Source organism: Sebastes umbrosus, chromosome 4 (genome assembly GCF_015220745.1).
Source record: "Sebastes umbrosus isolate fSebUmb1 chromosome 4, fSebUmb1.pri, whole genome shotgun sequence".
Classification (NCBI taxonomy): domain Eukaryota; kingdom Metazoa; phylum Chordata; class Actinopteri; order Perciformes; family Sebastidae; genus Sebastes; species Sebastes umbrosus.
Window position 1 is genome coordinate 19,920,055 of NC_051272.1, and position 21,898 is coordinate 19,941,952.

Sequence of the window (21,898 nt, forward strand, 5' to 3'; positions counted from 1 at the left end):
TTCCCACTCTCATTTCTCACCTTCCTCCATTCTCTGTCTCCCCTATTCTTTCCCTCATCCATTCTGCCTCTATCCGTCTTTGAGTCTCAGTATCAATCTCCATCTACGTCTCTCTGTTTGGAATTAATCTGAGGAGTCTTTCCTGATCACCAAAGTTCATCTTTCTCTTCTTCCCCCTTTCTCTCATTATTTCTCCATGCACAAGATTAAACTCCCACTCGCGGGACGAGGAGGAGATAGCAGAGGTGGATCAGAGAGGGAGGAAAGGAAAGAAGAGGAGGAAAGGAAGGCTGAGAGAAAAAGGGTTTGGCTACAGTATGTTCGTCGGAGGCTGTCAGCTGCAATCTACTTCATGATGCATCATCTGGGTTTCTGTGCCCAGTGCCATCTTCGCCAAATTCATTTTTATCTTTGTTTTCCAACCTATTCCTCGTCTCCTTTGACCTTGTTCTCTTTCCTCCTCCTCCACCTCTCTCATTATTCACCTCTTTCCCCTTTCTTCTTCTCATCTCCCAACTCCTTCACCTTCTTTCTTCCTCTCCTTCATTCTTCCTCTCTCTGCTCTCTGATCATAACTCAAAGGCCGTGCAGTCAAACCCTTTAATGGGAGTGTGGGAGTGTTGGAAGTGTGGTGGGAGCTTCCCTTGAGCAAGAGCCTTGCTGAATGTTACAGCGTTCTGTGAAGCTCCCCGTCTTTGAGAGAGAACCATTTCTTAAGCACAGGGCCGAACCTGCCTGCCCTTCTACCAAATTGTCTAAATGAGCTGGGGCTAAAGTGGTGCCAAGGTTCACCTCAAGCTCAACCTCACCAAGCTCAGTCTGGAATAGGTAAGTAGCTAGTGAGGACTAAGCAGAGCGGCTCAAGCCCGAATAGGTTGAGCATGATTTTTTTAGTGCAAGTTCATCCAGATGTTAAGGCCTTTACACACCGGGGGCGTGGCGAATAAACATCATGAAAATGCAAAATACTCACCTGCGAAAGTTATATATCTAGGGCTTTTATTGGGAAAGGTAAGAACGGAAGGCGTGGATCTGGTCTGCGCTGCCTTTGTCAAGGTTGAAAAGAGTAATAAAGTTTGCCGGACTATGGAGCCTCCTTGTTGAAGAACCTGAGCAGTTGTCAGCAGCCTAACGCTAGCCTAACATAGTGAAACAAGTAACGTCAGCTGAGTTAACACTGCATAGCTAACAACGTTATTGGGCTGAGACGCTGTCTAAGGGCTGTGGTGGTCCCACAGAATAAATTAACTCAGTCAACCAACGGTGGCGTTATTGTGAAATATAACGTTAGTTGCTCTAACCAGGGAAACCTAATGACCATAAATTAAACATCATTAATCGGTCGGCATCACAAAGAGAACACGTACAAAGTTTCTGCTAACCGTGTTAACTGGTGACTGACGCCAAATGTGTCGTGGTTGCTCGTAGTGACGGCAGCTGTGTCCTCGTAAAAGCCTTCAATTTTACTTTAATCTAATATAAATACATAGTCATCTGTGTTTATTATCTACGTCACCTATTGACGTAAGTTACTACTAGCAACCACGGATGCATTTGGCTGAAAGTTACCAGTTAATACTGTTTACAAACAGCAGAGTCACTACGACTTGCCATAGCAGTAATGGCGCGGCGCCGCTAGATGGCGTAACACACAAATCGGTCGCCGGATTCGTCTATAAGGGGACCTGGAATTCTCACATTGAGAGCTCTCCACAAGAAATATTGGATCAGCCAACAGAGGGAGGTTGGGAGGATTTATAGCAAGCCCTGACGTAGAGGAAGGCCACCATGTTGAGTGCACAACTGGGTGGAAAGGAGAGTCGTAAAACTATCAGAGAGCTACGTATACATTGTTGATGTTCACTTGCACATGCATGCACCCTGCTGCTCAAAAAGGAAATGTTTGTGTGACAGGTGCAGACTTTACATGGTAAGCAATGTGCAGGAGATGTGTAAATGTGCTGTTGAGTTGCCTGTTTGTAGATCGGTGACATTTTAAAAGGTTATCTACAACTCTTAAAGTGTTTATGGACATAATATGTCATGCACATAAATCTTTTACTTTTATATACTCGACAGTATTTCAAATCTACCTTAACCAGTTCCTCAACAGGAATAAAAGCTACAGTAAATAACTTTGGCAGGTAGTTGGGTCATCTGGCAAGTTGACCCAGAAGTATCCGCTACGCTACGTTCACTCCAACCTTGCCTAAAAAATAGGTTACGGTTATTGCTGCATGCTTAATAATGTTATCAATATTGTCCTGTTATCCTGAGTAAAGTTAGTCTATATCCATTTTTTTCAAATTGCATTGCTGATACTGTATTCTAACAGATAAAGGAGTGATGATTTAGTACATGATTTGAATTCCTCAGATATAACTAGGTCGTGTTGAAGCAAACCGGATGGCATGCAGCAGATGATAGCATAAATTTTCTGAGTATCATTTGGGAAGTTTCACTCACATGTCCTCAGGTGTCCAATGTAGGAGGACCTTCACCTTGCCGGACCCCTCTTTCCTTCTGGCTAGCACCTGCACAGAGACAAGCAAAAACACAAGTTGAGCAATAAAAGGACACAATAAGTGCTAAAAGCCAAAGAAAATAACCACTCCTGTCTCCCTGCTGTCAGTTTGTCTCTGCCGTACTGTTGGCATCCAGCATCTGCTGTAACCGGCTTCACCAATGGAAAGTAACCACCAAAAATAGACATAGGCATATAATTTAACCTACATATTATGGTCAATTTCAAGACAGTTACAAGCATCAGATTCACATAAATGTGTTGGGTTTGGCTCCTATTGCAGCATTCTCTCTTGTCTGTTGATAACGGGCTTCAAAGACATGCCCCCGTCCTGGCCCCATCTTTCTAACAAATAATGAGGCTACATGCTTCAAACATCTCACCAAGTGATACAGTGGTTGATCATTACACTAATAAGCAATGTGAGCACTCTTAATAATGCATGCAAGAGCTCAGTGAGATTTCTATTTTCAACAGGATCCATCCCACAATCCCCTGCAACATACTGCAAGATCAAGGAATTCAAATCCAGACAAAAGTTAGATATCTCCTAAGTATCTGGACTCAACTAACAACTGCTTATCACAGCTGACACTTTTGAGAGCCAAGAAGATAGACATGGGGTACACACAGAGCGGTTATCACCGTAAACACGTCACGGCTCTTGTTGTGGATTATGTCAGCACCAGACGCTTCAACGCTTTCAGACAGAGTGCGTCTGATGGAGACTTGCACCCACTTTCAGTAACATGGCAAGTGGTGTTCATTTTATCAGTGTTTTGTCACCTGGTTTAACTACTCGAGACTTAATCTGCCAACACAACCTCAAATTTCAGGCTTTTCTTGTGAAAATACAGTTGAGACAATACCAGATTTCCTGAATAGTTTCATGCATAACATTTCATCTATCATGCTGTGTTGGTTTATAGTAAAACTGGTCTGGAATTCACACAAATATTGTCAGTAGGGGGAAAGTAAAGCTAGAAAAATAATCAGGAGTGTCAAAAATAGTCCGAGATAAAACCTCTTGCGTCAATTGGCTTTTTTTTTTTTGGGTTGGGAATGTCTATTTTTGGAGAATGAGCTCACATGTGAAGAACGTCGCTTACGCACATGAATATCTGAAATTATTTCTGTGACTCTAGGGACTGGCTGCGGCACTGGTGGAAACTGGTTTGAGGACAGGAGGGACGAGGCTCCACTGAGACACAGACCTAGAATCACTCTCCTCCTCATCTTAGAGCTTTTCTTGCCCTCCCACTTTCAAGCCAAAACATTTGTGGGAGTTTTGGAACCTAAATCAATTTTATTCATCTCAATGATCTGCCCTTTTTATGCTCAGGTCCATGTTTTTGTCTTCTGTCTAGCACAAAGCAAAAATAGATGTTATTTGTCTCTTTCTGTACTAGTATATTAGACAATAGTCTCCTTTCATGTTGCTGTTAGAACAGGAGAGGCAAGAAGAAGTGTGCACATATTTAGTTATATTTTGATAAGCTTCCAGGTATAGAGCTGTCTGACACAAACATGCTGAGCTACATTTTGATTAACTTTTTGGAAGAAATATTTAGGCTCTGTTAGCAGATATGAATTTTGTAGTTGTTGGCTTGGTGCCTTAATATTTATCTGTGAGAAGCGTTGCAAACAGCAGCCAAGTTGGCAAATCAACCCTGTTGTTGCCTCTTGTCTGTACTAGTGTCCAAGCGTAAAAGTCTTTAGAGTGGAAAAGAGAACAAGTTGGCAGAGCAACACAGTAGGAACAGAAACAGAAAAATGACTTGAGCATCTCAGACTTTAGCCTAACAGAGATACTGTTGATGTGAAATCTAAACCCTACCTTTGATGACTTATAAAAACACATATGTGTACTAAAAATTAGTGGTGATCCCTGCATCTGTTTCCCTGTTAGTGAATCATAGAAAGAATGGGATAGAGTGATACATGGAGCCGACGTAGGGACGTCCTGTTGGGCCGGTGCTCTCTGACACATGTCAATGACATCCCCATCACTTGCTCTATCAGTATGTTTACATGCAATTAAAGAGCAGGTCTATCTGTGTTTTGTTCTGTTTTTTTTCAAATGGAAACGCCCACTCAGCCGTGGAAAAAAGCAGTGACGTAGGTTACCAAAGTAAACTAATCAATAAGGTTATGAATAATGTTAACGCTAGCACTTTTTCAAAGGGGGTTGTGTGTATACTCCTGCGTTCTGTGAGGTAAAATTAGTGCTTTTGTGAATGTAATCTGGTGGATTAGAAGAGAGTGATATATCGGAAAGGGCTGTCTGATGGCGAGGGAAAGCGGCAGTGGACGGTAGCAACAGAAAAACGTAATTTAGTCACCTACAAAATTGCTGTCTTCATAGCCACCAGACCAGACTCAATTCACAAAAACAGCATTTTACCATGCAGAACATGGGAGTTGCTGGTCTACCGCTGCATCGATCGGTTAGTTTGTTTGTGTTATTGTGTGACTTTCGGATCCAAACTAATGTAGCGTCCACAAAGCAGTACATTGCTTAGCTTCTGTGCCAGTACTCCTGTCTGCTTCTCCAAACTGGAAGCGTGCCGATGAACATTTAAGTTACTGTATGTAACGTTAATATACGGACTAGAAGGATGTACTGTATATATACTGTATATGTAGCAGCGTCATCATGCAGAAACCTACGTCAGGTCATGTGGTGAAACGTTTTTAGAAGGGCTTGGGAAAATAGCATTTTGACGCTAAAACAAACATACTGTTCAGATTTGAATACAAGGAACCCCACTGTGAAAAAACTCTCACCCGTCACTCTCTACTGTCAGATAAAAGTAACAATAACAATCTTTAAACAAAAATATGATGATGTTTGTTAATCTGCCAATCAAAATATATATTTCTCCTCCTTTGTTTATAGAGATCAACTTTAATTGCTATTAGACTCTCTTTGACGTTTCCAAATCAATCTTTAGAAGATGCAAAACCTCCTTTCCAGCTTTTCAGAGTATTAGTCTCGCCTCATAAATTAACATTGTCATTTCATTTAGTTCTTGTTTATCTGCCTCTGCCTTTATCTGCTAGCTTCCCACCAGACCTTGGCTGGCTACTGCTGCTCCACGGTCGACCCACACAAGTTAACAACAGGGCCCCGGCTGCAGCATTAGCCTGAATCCTGTGCTGTTCTGCAATGGGCCCTACAGTAAGTGTCTCAAAGCTAAGACTCAGTGCACCAGCAGCTGCTTCACTGCCCTTTTAATTAAAAATGCATAGCTGTTAACCTGTGCCCCTCGGGATCCTCACAGCACCGGGTTAATAATCACAAGCTCAGGCTGCACTTGAAGAGGCCATGACCATGTATGTAAAGGCTAAAGATGAAGAAGTGGGCTTGTGTTTAAGCAGCATGAAGTGATTTGTGAGCTGAGTGGTTTGATGATGGCAGTCGATGCTTTAAGGGACAGATCTTAATCCTCTATAGAGGGAGGTGAGAGAGAGCAGGAGGAAACAGGGAGTGAACAGTGGATATTAGTGTGGCTCCAAAACAAGGCAGTGAACGCTGCAGGACCAAAGACGGGGGAGGGCAGGCCTGCTAAAACTGGGTGCCTGTCTGGTGTCAGGGGGTCAAGCTGTGGATGACGCAGATTGGCGAAATAACAAAAATATCCCATCATAAACATGGCTGAGCTGCTCTGGTGTGTCAGCAGGCCCGCTGGCCAAACTCCACAGATCCCCCACAGCTCTACTCCATCTCCCCAGGCCTGGGAGGGTCCGCTGGGGCCTGGGGTCTGACGCAGCGTCGCAGTCCTTCTTCACCACAATCCTCCAGGGATTAGAGCGAAGGAGAATGTATGCCCAACTGGCCAGATCTCCTTCCGATTCCATGACCCTGAACTTCACTTAACCCCCTTTTCTTCGTCCTCTCTCTCCAAGTCTCTGTTTCTCTCCATTTATTTCTCTCCCTCCCCCTGGCTGGCTCTTCCTCCCTCACAGTCTGTGTCCAAATATGCGGTTACCTCTCTTAACCTCTTCCCAAGCTTTATCTTCACTTTTTTTTTCTGAGTTTTTCTTTTAAAATTCTTGGCTGCTGGTGGGCAGTTGAGGTTTGTAGGGAGCAGAGCATAGCAGAAAAGAGTTGAAAAGGACTGAGCTGAGAGCAGACAAATACTGTAGTGATGATAGCAGGGATGTCAACACTCTAATTACACTTTAACAGGAACAGAAGCAGTAATAGTGAGGGCACATTTGCAGAAATGCTTAAATTATTACCAGTGGAAATACTTTTAACGGGAAATAGATGCATAAAATGGCTTCATGGCTATCTATTTGCATGATGAAAATGTACATGTATGCATTACAGACACATGTATAACCCACAGGTCTATCACACACAAAATGCAAGTGATAGTTTAGCGAAGTAGTTGATGTCACGTACGTGTGTAAACAGTGTTGCGGAACTAGGACCGCTCGAGATGGTCAGTTTAGTCAGGCACTGTTTAGACGTGCGTAAAAACACAATCTGGTAGTGTGTGTGTCAAACTCCGACACAGAGAGCAGACAACAGAAGCAGCGCGCCCGTAAATTACATCAAAATGCAATAGAGACTCTTAGCATAGTTATTTATTACACTGTTTTGGTATAAACATTTACCTGCCAGTGTGGCAGATAGCCTTCCGAGATTTACTTGCCAAACGGAAAATCTAAATGCATTTGGCTCTTGGCAGGTGATAATTTTGGACCCTGCACACGCTTACATCATCTGTGACCTTGTGGGCACCACACCTTCCATTTCAATCAATAAACTTCTTGACTGAATTCTTTGATCTCTATTGTCTGTCTGTGAGTAAACCTTCAATATTACTATAGTTTACTGACTTTGAGTGGAATCATTGTGACAATATGATCTTCTTCTTGTATAAGGTTTTTGTTCTGCAAATTTCTGTTGTACAAATGAAGGATTCCACAAGCAAGCTGTTATTAAAATCAAACAAAATAACTTACTGAACTTTTCTTTTATACAAACGAAGAAATTGATGGTGGATCACTCTTCTTTGCTTTATTTAAGTACGTGATTTTTGCATTCATATGACATATTGTGATATGTAGGGATGTCCCAGACCAAAGAAAATCTTCGTCGACTAACAATCGATTAGTGGATTTAATCGACAGATCTGTGAAACTGAGTTTCTCCACAAAGAATCACACAAAAACACCACTTTAAATCTTGTGTTTAACAGAGATGTGTTCATAAGTTTCTTGTAAATAAGTCATTCAGCATGAAAAAAGCCTAAAAATACGACTAATAAACTGTAAACTACCCCTCAACGTGTGTATGTAATGTTTGTGCCTTCAAATGTAGAGTATGTGGTTTAAATCACATGTGAGGTGCTCCAGAAGATGTTTCCTGTTCGGGGAGAAAATGTAAATTCTTCCCCTGAGAACATTAATTGTTTCTACTAGGTTAGCACGCTATAACAGCACAACACATTAAATGTATAATTTATATATGCATTAACTCTTTGGGGGGTGCTAATTTTCTCTGCAGAGTGCTAGAAACAGATAATAAAGCCCAAATTCCTGCCCTAAGGAACCCAGTGTGAACAGAATCACTGTCACTGGCTAAAGAGTAAATTTCTATATGAATATAAGGAGAGACTGAGCTGAGAAACAGAGGATGATGACCCTTTCATTTTCCCACCATCATACAATGCAAGGGTCTTGAAAAGGAGACATAGTGCTCCCTAGTGGAACTGCACAAGAAAAGCAGTCATTCAAAAAAAAAAAACGTCAGCCATTCACATCCAAAATGTCATACAGTTAACCTCCCTCAATAATTCCTCCACACATTGATGCCGTCGTCAGTGAGAAAATGAGAATCTTTCACTGGAAAAATAGTTTGTTTCCTGTGAGTGCTCATATGTGCCCTCAACAGTAAAGGTGCAAAGGCATTTCAGAGCTCATTAATAATGTATCACGCAGTGGGTTCAGAAAGGGCCAAGCACCATACACAAAAAAACAATCCAATTGTCTTTCCTGTGAAGCGTGATTCAGAGAAAAACAACATCGAGCCTCGGGGCAATTCACAAGGTTCACTTAAAGTGCACCAAGAAAAAATCTGCAGTGATTGAAGGCTGATTGTCAAATAGTGACTCTTTCATGCCCCCTGTTGTCTAAAAAGAAAATAACATAATGTAAAAATTTTTTTTAAAAGAATCATGCATGTTAAATGAATAGGCAAATTGTCTTTTTACTGCGCTAACATAGATTATGATTTAAATATAAAACAGAATAACAATAACTTTAATATATTTTCAACAATGTCTCAATAGAGATCCGTTGATGCTTTGTTTTGTCTGCTGAAAATCAGTGTTATGTCAGTGTTTATGGTACTATTGCTACTGCATTACGTCTATAACTCCTAGACCTTTTCAATATCTAGATGCAGAGATTAAAATTTGTTTATGAAATAAGTCACTTTTTAACAGAATCCTCATTATGTCAGGATATTTTGAGGCTCTGTGACGTGGACTACAATTAAAAGTCGACTGTTTAGACCCCTCTAGCCTGAGGTAGCCTTAAACAGCTCCATAGTTAATGAATAAAAATAGTGTTTATCAATATCACATTTCTGGAGATTGGCCTATGTAATTAATACTAATTACTTATACTTATGTAATACTAAATCTAAAACAAACCTATCTGAGTTCAGTTTTCATATTTTGATGTCTTTGGTTAAATTCTGTTTCTGTAGTACAGTTCACCTTTTAACATGCTGATTAAAGCTGCAGTCGGTATCTTTGAGCAAATATGATTTGCAGAAACTTTGTGACCCGGCCCCCATGTTGAAGACAATCTAGCAAATACCAAGCACTGCCCACCAGCCGGAGCAAACTCTCTGATTTTACAGCTAAAGAGTACACTACAAGATGTTTCTGAAAACATTTGAGAAGAGAAATAGGCATTACAGTAACAGAATATTGATTTATATTTGATCAGCGATGCTTTGTTTTGACAGTTTGATCGGAGTCTGCGAGTTTTGCAAGCAGTGATTGACAGCAGCTTTAGAGACTCTTTGGCTCTGATTGGTTGGTTTTCTTTGGCGCGGTGGAAGCAAATGCCATTAGGAGCACAGAGGGACACAGAGGAACATGATTTTTTACACAGATTATCCGTCTCATGCACTACTGTCAAAATATAGTGACCGTTTTATAAAAATAACTTTTCATCAAATTTGCTCAAAGTTACCAGCTTCAGCTTTAAGGAGCGGGAAGAGCATAATTACTATTTTTGCCAACATTTTGCACAGAAGCAGAGGAACGCATCTGGTAGTTTCTCCAGAAAAAGAGAATGCATCCTTCAACCTCGTCTCTGAATTCCCTCAGCTACTTATTATGTTGTGTAAGGCCATTAAAAACAGATAGCCAGAGGCAAATAATACAAGACATACAAAGTAGTGAAGCTGCACACGGACTCACCGTGCTCTGGAAGACTACGCTGTGGCCGTTGCCCACACTCTCGATGTGGGTGGCGAGGTTGAGGCAGATGGCCCTGTGCCGAATAGCATCCATGGTTTGGGCATCGAAGAAGTCGTGGGGCCTCGCTGGAGGAGGAGAAGCACAGACTCAGATGAAAGCAGAGTCAAACAAACATTACACCAGGGTTCCCACTGTGGCCCCATATAGAAAAGTTGCATTGCTTTCTGTAACTAACCATTACTACATCAACATCATCTCATAATTAACAATTGCTATTTCTACGGAATTTTTAGATGTTGCTTTGCAGCAACAAAAAAGTCAAAATGTGAAAAAAGGAGGTTCACCTCTCCATTGTAAGCTGTAGTAATGAGATTCTCATGGTTTAGTGCTCTGAATATGTGCCTCACTGCAAATTGCTGGAGTGTTGAGGACACTCAGGCCTAAAATAGACATGTATTCAGGTCTATGCAAAGCACTTTGTAGAAAAGTATCCAAGAGTCTAAAATTAAAACAGAGAGGTTTTCACACCTTTGTATTTGGGCTAAAAAAAAAAAAAAAGAAATATGATCATCGTTTACCACGACCTCTTGTTCACATCACATTCACATTTTTGTTTCCATTATTGCAATAAAATAAATAAGTATAATATTTTAAACATTGACAGTTACCAAACTTGTATGGATGTTTGTCTTGTTTTTAAAGTTCTAAATGGGCACGCCCCCCCAACGTTAAATGATTTTATCCAGAAGAAACACAATATTACGCTAAATACCAGAGCACAAACAAAGTGAGACTGTAATGTACCTAGGCGTAGAACTAAATGTAGTCAGATGGTGGTGTCTGTTAGAGGCACACATTCCTGGAAAGAATTACCAGCACATATTTGGGACTGTGACCACTACTTAAGCTTTAAAAAGCCGTTTCCTCCTCCCCCCCGGGGGCTTCAGGCTCATCTTGCATTTTAACCAGCCTATTGTATGTGGGTCTGTTATTCGTAATGTCACTAATGTGTCAATTTTGTATGTTAAACTGTTTGTGAGCTTTTCTGTGTGTCGTCTCGTGGACTGTCTTGTGAGATGTCCTGTAATTGTAAAAATTGTTTTATGTTTTTGTAAGTACCTGCCTTAAGACGACGGATGAAACTTAGCTATTGGGCTAATTTCGGCATATTTGCATTGATGTGTATTGCTGATATGTTGATTAATGTGCACTGTCCTAATTCAATAAAAAAAAAAAAAAAAAAGAGAGGTTCTGAACAGTATTTCCTTTACTTCCAAACAACAATCAGGCAAAATGGTTAATGCAAGAATATTACCCTGAACACAGACACCGATTTCCAGCCAATTCACTACAGAATGAAACAACTTGCACTTAGGTATTATTTGCTACATTTTTATGCTTTTTTGTTTGTTTGTTTCTATTTAAAGGAAGTTACATTATCATCTGATTGCAATAATGGAGTGGCAAGCTAAGACTGTGCCCTGACCTGTTGCTGCATTCAAAGACACTTTGACATCTGAGATTTCAGAGTCGTTTGACAAACGCCATCTTTTTTCAAAGGCAAGAAAGATCCTTCTCACAACACATTTTCTCATGATTTGTCTTGTGTGTTTTATTTTCTGGCAGCATGTCTCATGAAGGAAATGGTTTTTGGCATTCAACCATCCGCTGTCAGAGTGAAGAGTGTCCTTGAATGCAGCACTAAGGAGTTTTCAAAAGGGTCCCTGTTCCAGCTGGATTATCAGTGCAGGACTTAAAAAACAAAATAAGTTTACTTGAATGGATAATTACCTCAGGCAGGTTTTTTAGTCTCTGCAAGTTGATTCTGATTTTGTTCTTAAATCAATGTAAACTAATGGCTATCTATAAGAGGTAATAAATCTAAAAGTTATGCCTGGAAAACAGTTGCCAATACCTGTAAGTATACACAATTTGTTGCCAATGGACTGAAACACGTAAAACCACTGGTGTAGTCTCTTGATGAGCATATACACTGATCAGCCATAACATTATGACCACTGACAGGGGAAGTGAATAACATTGATTATCTCGTTACAATGGCACCTGGCAGTGGGTGGGATATACTGTATTTGGCAGCAAGTGATCATTTTTCCTTGAAGTTGATGTGTTGGAAGCAGAAAAAATGGTCAAGCGTAAGGATGTGAGCGACTTTGACAGGGGCCAAATTGTGATGGCTAGACGACTGGGTCAGAGCATCTCCAAAACTGCAGCTCTTGTGGGATGTTCCCGGTCTGCAGTGGTCAGGACCTACCAAAAATGGTCCAAGGAAGGAAAACCGGTGAACCGGCGACAGGGTCATGGGCGGCAAAGGCTTATTGATGCGCGTGGGGAGTGAAGGCTGGCCCGTGATGTCCGATCCAATAGAAGAGCTACTGTAGCTCTTGCTGAAAAAGTTAATGCTGGTTCCGATAGAAAGGTGTCAGAACACACAGTGCATCGCAGTTTGTTGCGTACGGGGCTGCGTAGCCGCAGACCGGTCCGGGTGCCCATGCTGACCCGTGTCCACCGCCAAAAGCGCCTACAATGGGCACGTGAGCATCAGAACTGGACCACGGAGCAATGGAAGAAGGTGGCCTGGTCTGATGAAGCATGTTTTCTTTTACATCATGTGGATGGCAGCGAGTTCGAGGTGTTGACTTGGCCTCCAAATTCTCCAGATCTCAAGCCAATCGAGCATCTGTGGGATGTGCTGGAAAAACAAGTCCAATCCATGGAGGCCCCACCTCGCAACTTACAGGACTTAAAGGATCTGCTACTGACGGCTTGGTGCCAGATAACACAGCATACCTTCAGAGGTCTAGAGGAGTCCATGCCTCGACGGGTCAGGGTTGTTTTGGCGGCAAAAGGGGGACAAACTCAATATTAGGCAGGTGGTCATTATGTTATGGCTGATCGGTGTACATCTCCATTTAAAATAGTAAAATTCACAGTAATGGAAGATATGCATTTTACAACAAAAGCAGGAAACTGCAACATGCTATTTGTCTGTAATGTATAAAAATAAAATTATGATTTCTCTTAACACGTATTGAGACATCAGTAAACACTATGTTTGAGAGTTTGAATAATGCAGACACAGACCGTCTGAGGTAAAACGTGCCACCGGGGAGCTAAGTATCAGTATCAACCCGAGCACGGACGCGACAACTGAAAGAAACTATGCAAATAGACTAAAAGTTGTTCTCTGAAATGCAGAACAAAGCCATGGGGAGAATCCATCTGTCTAGCTGGCAAAAGTGCATATACCGGTTTGTTTGCGTGCTGTCCAGCTCTAGCTTCTCCAACAAAGAGATGTGGGAGGTTAGAAGCTGCAAACATCGGTTTCAGCACAACAAACATGGCAGTACCTCAAAAGTGCGTTCAGCTTCCCAATAAAGAAAAGACGGAAATCACAATGAGAAACATTTTGAAATAGGGTTAGTTTGTGTGTCTGTTAGGTACGTACGTAGGGAGCACCTGCGTTTGTTCTTGAGCTTCTTCCTCTTGTTGAGTCCAGCCTTGGAGGGCGACTCCTCCTTGAGTTTGGCCTGGCTGGACATTTTGGAGGAGCTCTGCTGGCTGAAGTGGCTGGGGACGTGGCGAGCTAACCCTCCTTGGGAAGCAAAGCTGGCGGTGCAGCCACCAACTACACACTGCAGCAGAGCACAAAAACACACATTTGGTATATTTGCCACTTGACAGGGTAAGATGATAACTTCTTAAACCATCTCCTAACACGTTTTATTTTAGTTAATGGCATGGCAGAATAGGTACTGGTAGTTAGCATTCATTAGCCGTGTTCCATTCAATTCAACTTTTGAAATGTCGCAAAAAAAAGAAATGCGATTTAGGTCCATTTCCATTAACTGGTTTGGAGGGACAGTGTAGTTTCATGAGAATTTGGCGCTTTAGGCAACGCATGGCTGTAACCTGCCAGTAAACAGATCTTAGAAGAAGTAGATGCTGCAAACTGGAAACAAAACAAGTCGGCTTGGCCACCCAACCCATCTCCGATTGAAAAATGGAGAGGTCTTCTGGAAAATTTGTTCAATTGGGCACGTTTTAATTGTTCTTCCATGTCAGCAAGTATTGGTCATGTTTCATGCTTTTCAGAGACGAAGACAAGCATTTGCAATTCATGGGAATATCCGAGAAGACACAGACTGCAGAAACAGCTGATCAATCATGTGAGATAAATGTTCCCTATGTCATAATTTATTCAGCAAAGGTTTTTCCATATCCAATTTAGCGCATCAATCTTTTTCGACAAAAGGCAAAAAAAAACTCAAGTGAGCGTAAAAACTTTTTTTTGCAATTGAGGAGGTTTTATCAAATTTTTCCATTGACACATACCATCACCAACGCCAACATGCACATAAAAGGGAACGGTCCTCTGCAACAAGACTTTTATATTAGTTAAACAACTAAGTTGATGGCTCAGTCTAGATGTTGATACTAGAAATATCACCCATAAACAGAATATTATCATATAGTTCACTGAAATCAGAATTTGGCGAGACAGCTGCAGATGTAAACTGTATCTGAGTGCGTTTGTTTTTTACCTTGAAAGGCTTATCTCCACTGTGGGTCAACATGTGTCTCTGGAGCCAACTCTGACTGGTGGACGGTGTGTTGTACACCTTACAACCCTTCCATAGACACACAAACACCTGAGAGACAAAGACATTAAGAGAGGAGAAGGAGAAAAGTGGGAAAAGAAAATTTAGAAAAGTGGGGCACAGTTATAACAGAGGTCAGGACAGCTTGGAGAGCTGGGTAGTTGAACAGAAAGTCAAAAAGTAGAGTCAAATTATATACATCCTAGTCCTAACTTCCATTCTCTGGAGTCTGGGGACTTTCTTGAATGCAGCCTACAGGTGGAAGAGGTCCGAGTGTTTTCTGGTATCTCTTTAGTCAAGAAATAGAAAATGTCAACATGTGACTGTGAACCTAAATCAATGTGTTGCATTTAGGGCTGCAACTAACGATTATTTTCATTATAGATTCATCTGCAGATTATTTTCTAGATTGATTAATTAATCATTTGGTCTATAAAATGTCAGAAAATAGTGAAAATTGTCATTCCCCGGCTCTTAAAGTCCAAGGTGTCTTTCAGTGCCTTGTTTTGTCATTATAAAACTCAAAGATAATGAATTTAATCTGATATAGAACAAAGAAAAGCAGGAAATATCCATATTTGGGAGGTGGAAAACAGCATTTTCTTTCATTTTTGCATAAAAAATTACTTTACTGATTAATCGATTATCAAAATAGTTGGTGATTATTTTTGTTGATCGTTTAACCGATTAGTCGACTAATCGTTGCAGCTATAGTTACATTAACGCACATTATTTGCATTGCACATGTTCTTCATACTGTGAACAACTGCACGTTCTTTAGTCCATATTTTGCACATTCCATTGCCTTCGTTTTAAACACTATACAACTCTTTTTAAAACATATATTTAACTTTTTTTCATTGTAAATTGCTATTTTATATTTATGATTCTTGACTTTTGCGCCATTTTTTTTCTGTTCTCTTACGGTGTTTAGGCAAATTCCTTGAATGTGAAAACCTACTTGGCAATAAATCTGTGTCTGATTGTGACCATCAGAGCTGATTCTTTTTGTAAAACTTTGTCCTGACTGTGCCTAAAAAATACTTTGTTTACCACATTTTCGTATATAAGGCATATTCTGAGTGCATACTGATTTAATGATGCTGCCAACTGGGTGGCATAAAATATCAAGCAATCAAGAAAACATTTATTGTCAGCTCACACAAAATATGAAAAAATGGTGATATCTTTTCATTCAGAAAGGTTTCGTTTTATGTTTTTCAGGTTTTAAGATATCTGTCTCTAAGATATCGGTCTCCACCCCAATAAAATAAAGGTGAATGTAATGTAATTTGTAGTGTTCACAACATTGATACTCAAACTGTCTTTTAAAAAGTTCAACAGCAACATTTTTTCCCCCCAAAAACAGTGTCTCCATTACTCCAGATAATTCACAGAACACAATGAAGTAGAGCTGCAATGATTAATCCATTAGTTGTCAACTATTAAATTAATCCCCAACTATTTTAATAATCAATTAATCCGTTTGAGTAATTTTTTAAGAAAAAAAGGTAAATTCACTGATTCCAGTTTCTTAAATGTGAATATTTTCTAGTTTCTTTACTCCTCTATGACAGTAAACAAAACAAGACATCTGAGGACATCGTCTTGGGATTTGGGAAACACTGACATTTTCCATCATTTCTGACATTTTAAACAACTAATCGAGTAATCGAGAAAATAATAGACAGTTTAATCAAAAATGACAATAATCGTTAGTTGCAGCCCATGTTAAGCTACAGCAAAAAGAGACATTATCTTGCTTTGGCTACCTGTCAGACAGAATAAAGGAGATCAACACGAAGCTTGTCCAAAAGTCTACTGACCCCTCCTCTCTGCCCGTCCACGTGAATGCCTCTGATATGCTCGGCCAGATCAGGACTTGAGTTAAAGCACTGTGGACAGAGGTCCCAGCAGCAGGAATAAGCCACCGTCTTAGATCCGGAAGAACTGGCGTTGCTCTGTCCGTTCATCATAGCAGGGGTAGAGCGCCCACTCGACACCGTGCTCTCCATCTCCATCAGGGTACTGCTGATACTGTGAGAGAGGGAAGAGGAAGAATACAGCCCCATTGTTATGAAAAAAGGGTGCTAAAGCCATCAAGCGTATCTTCATAGCTTAGATCAGGCTTTGCAAAGCCGTGAAGAACAGGTGCAGATATTACAAGCCCTATTACATAGTCACTATGTGTGAAAGCCTTCAGGCTGAAACTGATTTTCCATGCATGCCACTTTCCTCACTCATGCCAAATCAATTACATCGCTATTTTATCAATGCTCCTCGCACCAGATTATTAACTTGCTGTGCTGCCTGTCAACATCACAAAAGGTCTCATAGGCAATAGTTTACTCATCAATATTTTGGATGCAGTTTTATCAATGGGATCAGTAGAATCATCTTTCAATAAATGTAATTTCCCTTGGATGTTTGACTTTCTGTGCATAATTATGTGTGTGCAGAGTTTATAAAGCTGTTTTCCCCATTCAAGGTGGAAAGTTTCTCCGTGGTTACCTTGAATCGGAGTTAAAGACCTGCACCTACAAGATGATTTACTGACATTAACAACTAGTTTGGAAGCCAATCATGGTCCAATATGCGACTTACTCCAGTGTGATGGGGAAATATGAAACCTTATCCACACATGTCCAGAAAATGGATTTGTTCAAGAAGTAGGGAACATCTTGTATCCATCAGTGAAAGATTTGAAATATGGCCTACTTATAAGGGCTGTCAACGCTACGATAACACGTTAACGCATTATCATTTTAACGCCACTAATTTTTCAACGCATTAACACAGTCGATCTTTCGAGGGTTGTAGCGGGCTCCGTTGTAAAGGAAGAGTGAAGATAATGGCATCATACGAGGCTAAATAACACTCCAAACTTTGCTAAATTTTGGTGAGGAAAAACTGTCATGGCCATTTTCAAAGGGGTCCCTTGACCTCTGACCTCAAGATATGTGAATGAAAATGGGTTCTATGGGTACCCACGAGTCTCCCCTTTACAGACATGCCCACTTTATGATAATCACATGCAGTTTGGGCTAAGTCATAGTCAAGTCAGCACACTGACACACTGACAGCTGTTGTTGTCTGTTGGGCTTGAGTTTGCCATGTTATGATTTGAGTATAGTATTTATGCTAAATGCAGTAACTGTGAGGGTTTCTGGACAATATTTGTCATTCTTTTGTGTTGTTAATTGATTTCCAATGATAAATATAAACATTGTTTGCATAAAGCAAGCATATTTGCCCACTCCCATGTTGATAAGAGTATTAAATATTTGACAAATCTCCCTTTAAAGGGACTATTTGTAACTTTCAGAAATGCTTCTTAACAGCAACACCTGTGGCCGTGAAATCAACGAAAGTCAGCGTCGGGCTCGTGCATGTGCTCGCTCTACATAGACATGAACGAGCATCGCTCAAAACAGTGAGGCGACACACGTCAGCTAAAACCACAATATCACTCTATATTTCAGCTGCTTGGCAGTAATGTTAGCTGACCAGACGGAGGTTTCTCCATGAATCACTGCTGATACTAGTGTTTGCTTCTCCTGCCTCAGCGCAGGCTTCAGCAGCGGGGCTCCACACCGAGAAACTCGTCTCCCTCCGCCCGCAGCCGGAGTGAACAGGGAGACACCGGCACCCAGTCGGTAACGAGACAACAATGTTTCTCTCTGCAGAGTCCCGTCACTTCACAAGACACGGGAAACCTCTGTTGGTCTGGAGGAGCTGCAGCATTTATTTCTGCACAAACGTCCCCTGTGCATTCACTAGATATTCTCAGAGCTAAACTAACTCTTCTGCAGTGAGGAGTGAGCACGCGTTCACGTCTAGAGGTGGAGCGAGTACGCGAGAACGCTCGCGATGTCTGAGTGAAGGCGAGCAGGCAGAGGAGACGAGGCTCCGGCCACACGCGAGCGTATGCAAACGCGCATGTGTCCCGACCCGGTACATTTATACGCTTAAAAAGTATAACTTCTTACACGTATAAATCACCCGGGTCGGTGTCCCATGCACGCTCACGTGTGTCTAGGCTGTTCAGATAAGACTCCAACATAAACTACACAGAAGTACCAAAACCGCAAAGTTGTAACTTGTGAAGCCCGTCTTGCAAAACAGTGTTGACCCCGGTCGGAGGATGCGGGGGAGACCGTAGCTTTGGTCTCCAGGGCCGGAGTCTCTGCTGTACTCTGCTCCGCTGTCTGCCTTCACTCAGCTTGCTCCACCTCACGTGCATGCGCGCACACTACACACTGCAGAAGAGTTCGTTTAGCTCTGAGAATATCTAGTGAATGCACAGTGGACGTTTGTGCAGAAATAAATGCTGCAGCTCCTCCGGACCAACAGAGGTTTTCCGTGTCTTGTGAAGTGACGGGGCTCCGCAGAGAGAAACGTTATCGTCTCCGACCGGGTGCCGCGGTCAGGAGGCTGAAGCAGGAAAAGCCAACACTAGGATCAGCAGTGATTCAATGAGAGACCTTCGAGTGGTATTGTGCTTTTAGCTGACGTGTGTCGCCTCACTGTTTTGAGCGATGCTTGGTCATGTCTATGTAGAGCGAGCACAAGCGCGAGCCCGACGCTGACATTCGTTGACTTAACGGCCACAGGTGTCGCTGTTAACAAGCATTTCTGATTCTTACAAACAGTCCCTTTAAGGTACATTTTTAACAGATAAAAATGTGCGATGAATTTGCTATTAATCGCGATTAATCATAGACAATCATGCAATTAATGGTGATTAAATATTTAAATGGATTGACAGCATTGCACATGCAGATTATTTATCAATGAGGGAGAAGGGATGGATGTAGATGCATTTTTCTTCATCTTATGTGGTTAAAACCATATCAGGCACAAATAATAGTATTTGTGTGTTTTAAAACATGTCTGACCTTTAATGTTTCTGGCTAATATGAAAAGAAGACAAGTTAAATGTTACTGAAGGTGTGCTTTGAGTACATTTTTGGTTCGTAACCAAGGTAACCGTGACGGTTACCTTGGTTACTGGAGTAGTTCAAAACTCTGACTAGCTATCTAACGTTAACCGTTATCCGGTGGTCGTCAACGGGTACTTCTCCGTACAGTAAACCCGTTCACACCCCGACACTGATCAAGAGTTACCTGTCATCTGACAGACCAACCTGTCTTCGGAGTCCATACGGCTCAACGGTTCACCATCCGAGGATGAGATCTCCACACTCGGCCGCCTCTTGTCGCCCAGTTCGCCGCTGCCGCTCCCACCGCTCCCGCCGCTCCCGCCGCTCGCTTTCTCCCCATCTTCACACACTGTTTTGCTCTTTTCGCAGTTTATCCCCGAACCCCGGCTGTCCTCTCCTCCCGGTTCCTCCTTCACCGCTTCTTCTTTCAGCGAGTTGTTATCGTTGGCTGGTAATTCGTTACCTTCTCCCTGTGACTCCGGCTTCTGCTCCGGTTCTTCAGGAGCGGCTGTCGCCTCCTCCAGGCTCACCGTTACAGCACCTTCGTCCGTCACCGCCTCGCTGCTCGTGGCCTTGTCTGCCGCTGCAGCGGTTTTCCTTTTCTCCTCTTCTTCGCCGGCCTCCTCTTTTTCTTCCATCTCCGGCTCTGCGTTGCTGCTGCGTGGCTCCTCTGTTTCCGGTTCGGTTAGGCCATTTTCTTTCTCCTCCACATCGCAGTGGTTCGTCTCTACGGCCGGTACTACGTCGGTCTCAACACAGCTGCTCAGTGCAGGTGTTTCTTCTTCTGGAGCCGCGGCAGCCATTTAAGCGGCGGCGCACGTACCGTGGGACACTTTCGGTATTAAAATCTACCCCCGGTGTGGCACCGAGAAATGCTCCCACTGCAGAAGAAGGGCTGGGTCACATCACACTGTCTCTGCTCTCTGATTGGTCACATCACACTGTCTCTGCTCTCTGATTGGTCAACTCACACTGTGTGTACTCTCTGATTGGTCAGATCACAGTGTCTGCTCTTTGATTGGTCAGCGGCGGCAAGAGGAGGAGGGACTCTGACGTTGGTATTTAAACTTTCCATGTGTTTCACACACAGCTTCTTTTAAATATGGAGGCGAGCGTCCTTCATGTATTATGCACATTGCATTTAGTTTAGTTTTAGCATGGGTTTACTCGTGATTAATGATTTTACTAATGCTCTAATAAGAAGAAGGGCTTGTGATTTCATTTAGCAGGGGTTCATCCTCCTCCAGCAAGCCTGCAAAGAATCTGGAACAAAATCAATTTATTATTATTATTATTATTAACATCTATCAACATTTATAACTTCTTATTTATTTTACCATGTTTTTTTCCCCTATCTTTTAATTTTTACTTTTTTATTTATATTCTTTACAATATTTGTTATTTTATTTTTTTTATTTTTTTTATTTTGTTGGCCAGTCTCCCAAAGGTGGGTGGGATGCAGATGTTGACGGAGGCTACTGTATAATGTAAAATAAAACAATTTAAATAAACATATTTGAATCATAATAATAATGTTTATACTCCTTATTTATATTACATTCTTTTCCTTTTTTTATTTATATACTACAATTACAATATTTGTTACTTTTATTATTATTATTATTATTGTATTTTTGTTTGTTTTGTTGGCTAGTTTCCCAGGGGGTGTGGAGGGTGGGATGCAGATGTTGGCATGCTGTATAATGTACAATGTGTACAAGTTTAAAAACCCAATAAAAACATTTGAATAATAATAATAATAATAATAATAATAACATTTATAACTCCTTGAAGTTCATTAGGCTCACTTATTGGAAAAGCCTGCAAAGAATCTGGACCAAAAATAATTTATTGACATCTATCAACATTTATAACTTCTTATTTATTTTACCATGTTTTTTCCCCATCTTTTGATTTTTACTTTTTTATTTATATTCTTTACAATATTTGTTATTTTTTTATTTGTTATTTTTTTTATTTTGTTGGCCAGTTTCCGAAAGAGGGTGGGGTGGTTGGGATGCAGATGTTGACTTCGGGTACTGTATAATGTACAATGTATACAGGTTTGAAAACCCAATAAAAATATTGGAATAATAATAACTCCTTATTTATTTTGCCATGTTTTTCCCCTTCTTTTCCTTTTTTAAATTTATATTCTTTAAAATATTTTTGTTGTTGTTTATTATTATTATTTTATTATTATTATTATTTATTTTTGTTTTGTTGACCAGTCTCCCAACGGGTGTGGAGGTTGGGATGAAGATATTGGCATGCCGTATAATGTCCAATGTGTAAAAGTTTGAAAAAACAATAAAAACATTTGAATAATAATAATAACATAATATAATATTATAACTCCTT

General features: G+C 41.1%; 1 protein-coding gene across 10 annotated transcripts in view; it reads right to left on the reverse strand.

Moving 5' to 3' along the window:
* aebp2 (AE binding protein 2) overlaps positions 1 to 20,449 on the reverse strand; it is a 38,445-nt gene extending 17,996 nt beyond the window's left edge. For 5 of the 10 annotated variants that reach the window (XR_005206607.1, XM_037767446.1, XM_037767447.1 and 2 more), the window contains exons 1-6: positions 19,742 to 20,448; positions 16,421 to 16,631; positions 14,538 to 14,645; positions 13,442 to 13,628; positions 9,976 to 10,100; positions 2,467 to 2,534 (exon numbers count right to left, since the gene is read on the reverse strand). Coding sequence is in view for 8 of the 10 variants with exons in the window: in XM_037767446.1 (XP_037623374.1) it covers positions 2,467 to 2,534; positions 9,976 to 10,100; positions 13,442 to 13,628; positions 14,538 to 14,645; positions 16,421 to 16,631; positions 19,742 to 20,340 (1,298 nt within the window). In the remaining 2 variants the exon portion in view is untranslated. Of the gene's footprint in view, positions 1 to 1,006; positions 2,210 to 2,466; positions 2,535 to 9,975; positions 10,101 to 13,441; positions 13,629 to 14,537; positions 14,646 to 16,420; positions 16,632 to 19,741 lie in introns of those variants that run through there. The other 5 variants (XR_005206608.1, XM_037767452.1, XM_037767448.1 and 2 more) reach the window with 4 other exon arrangements.
* Positions 20,450 to 21,898: the final 1,449 nt, after the last annotated feature.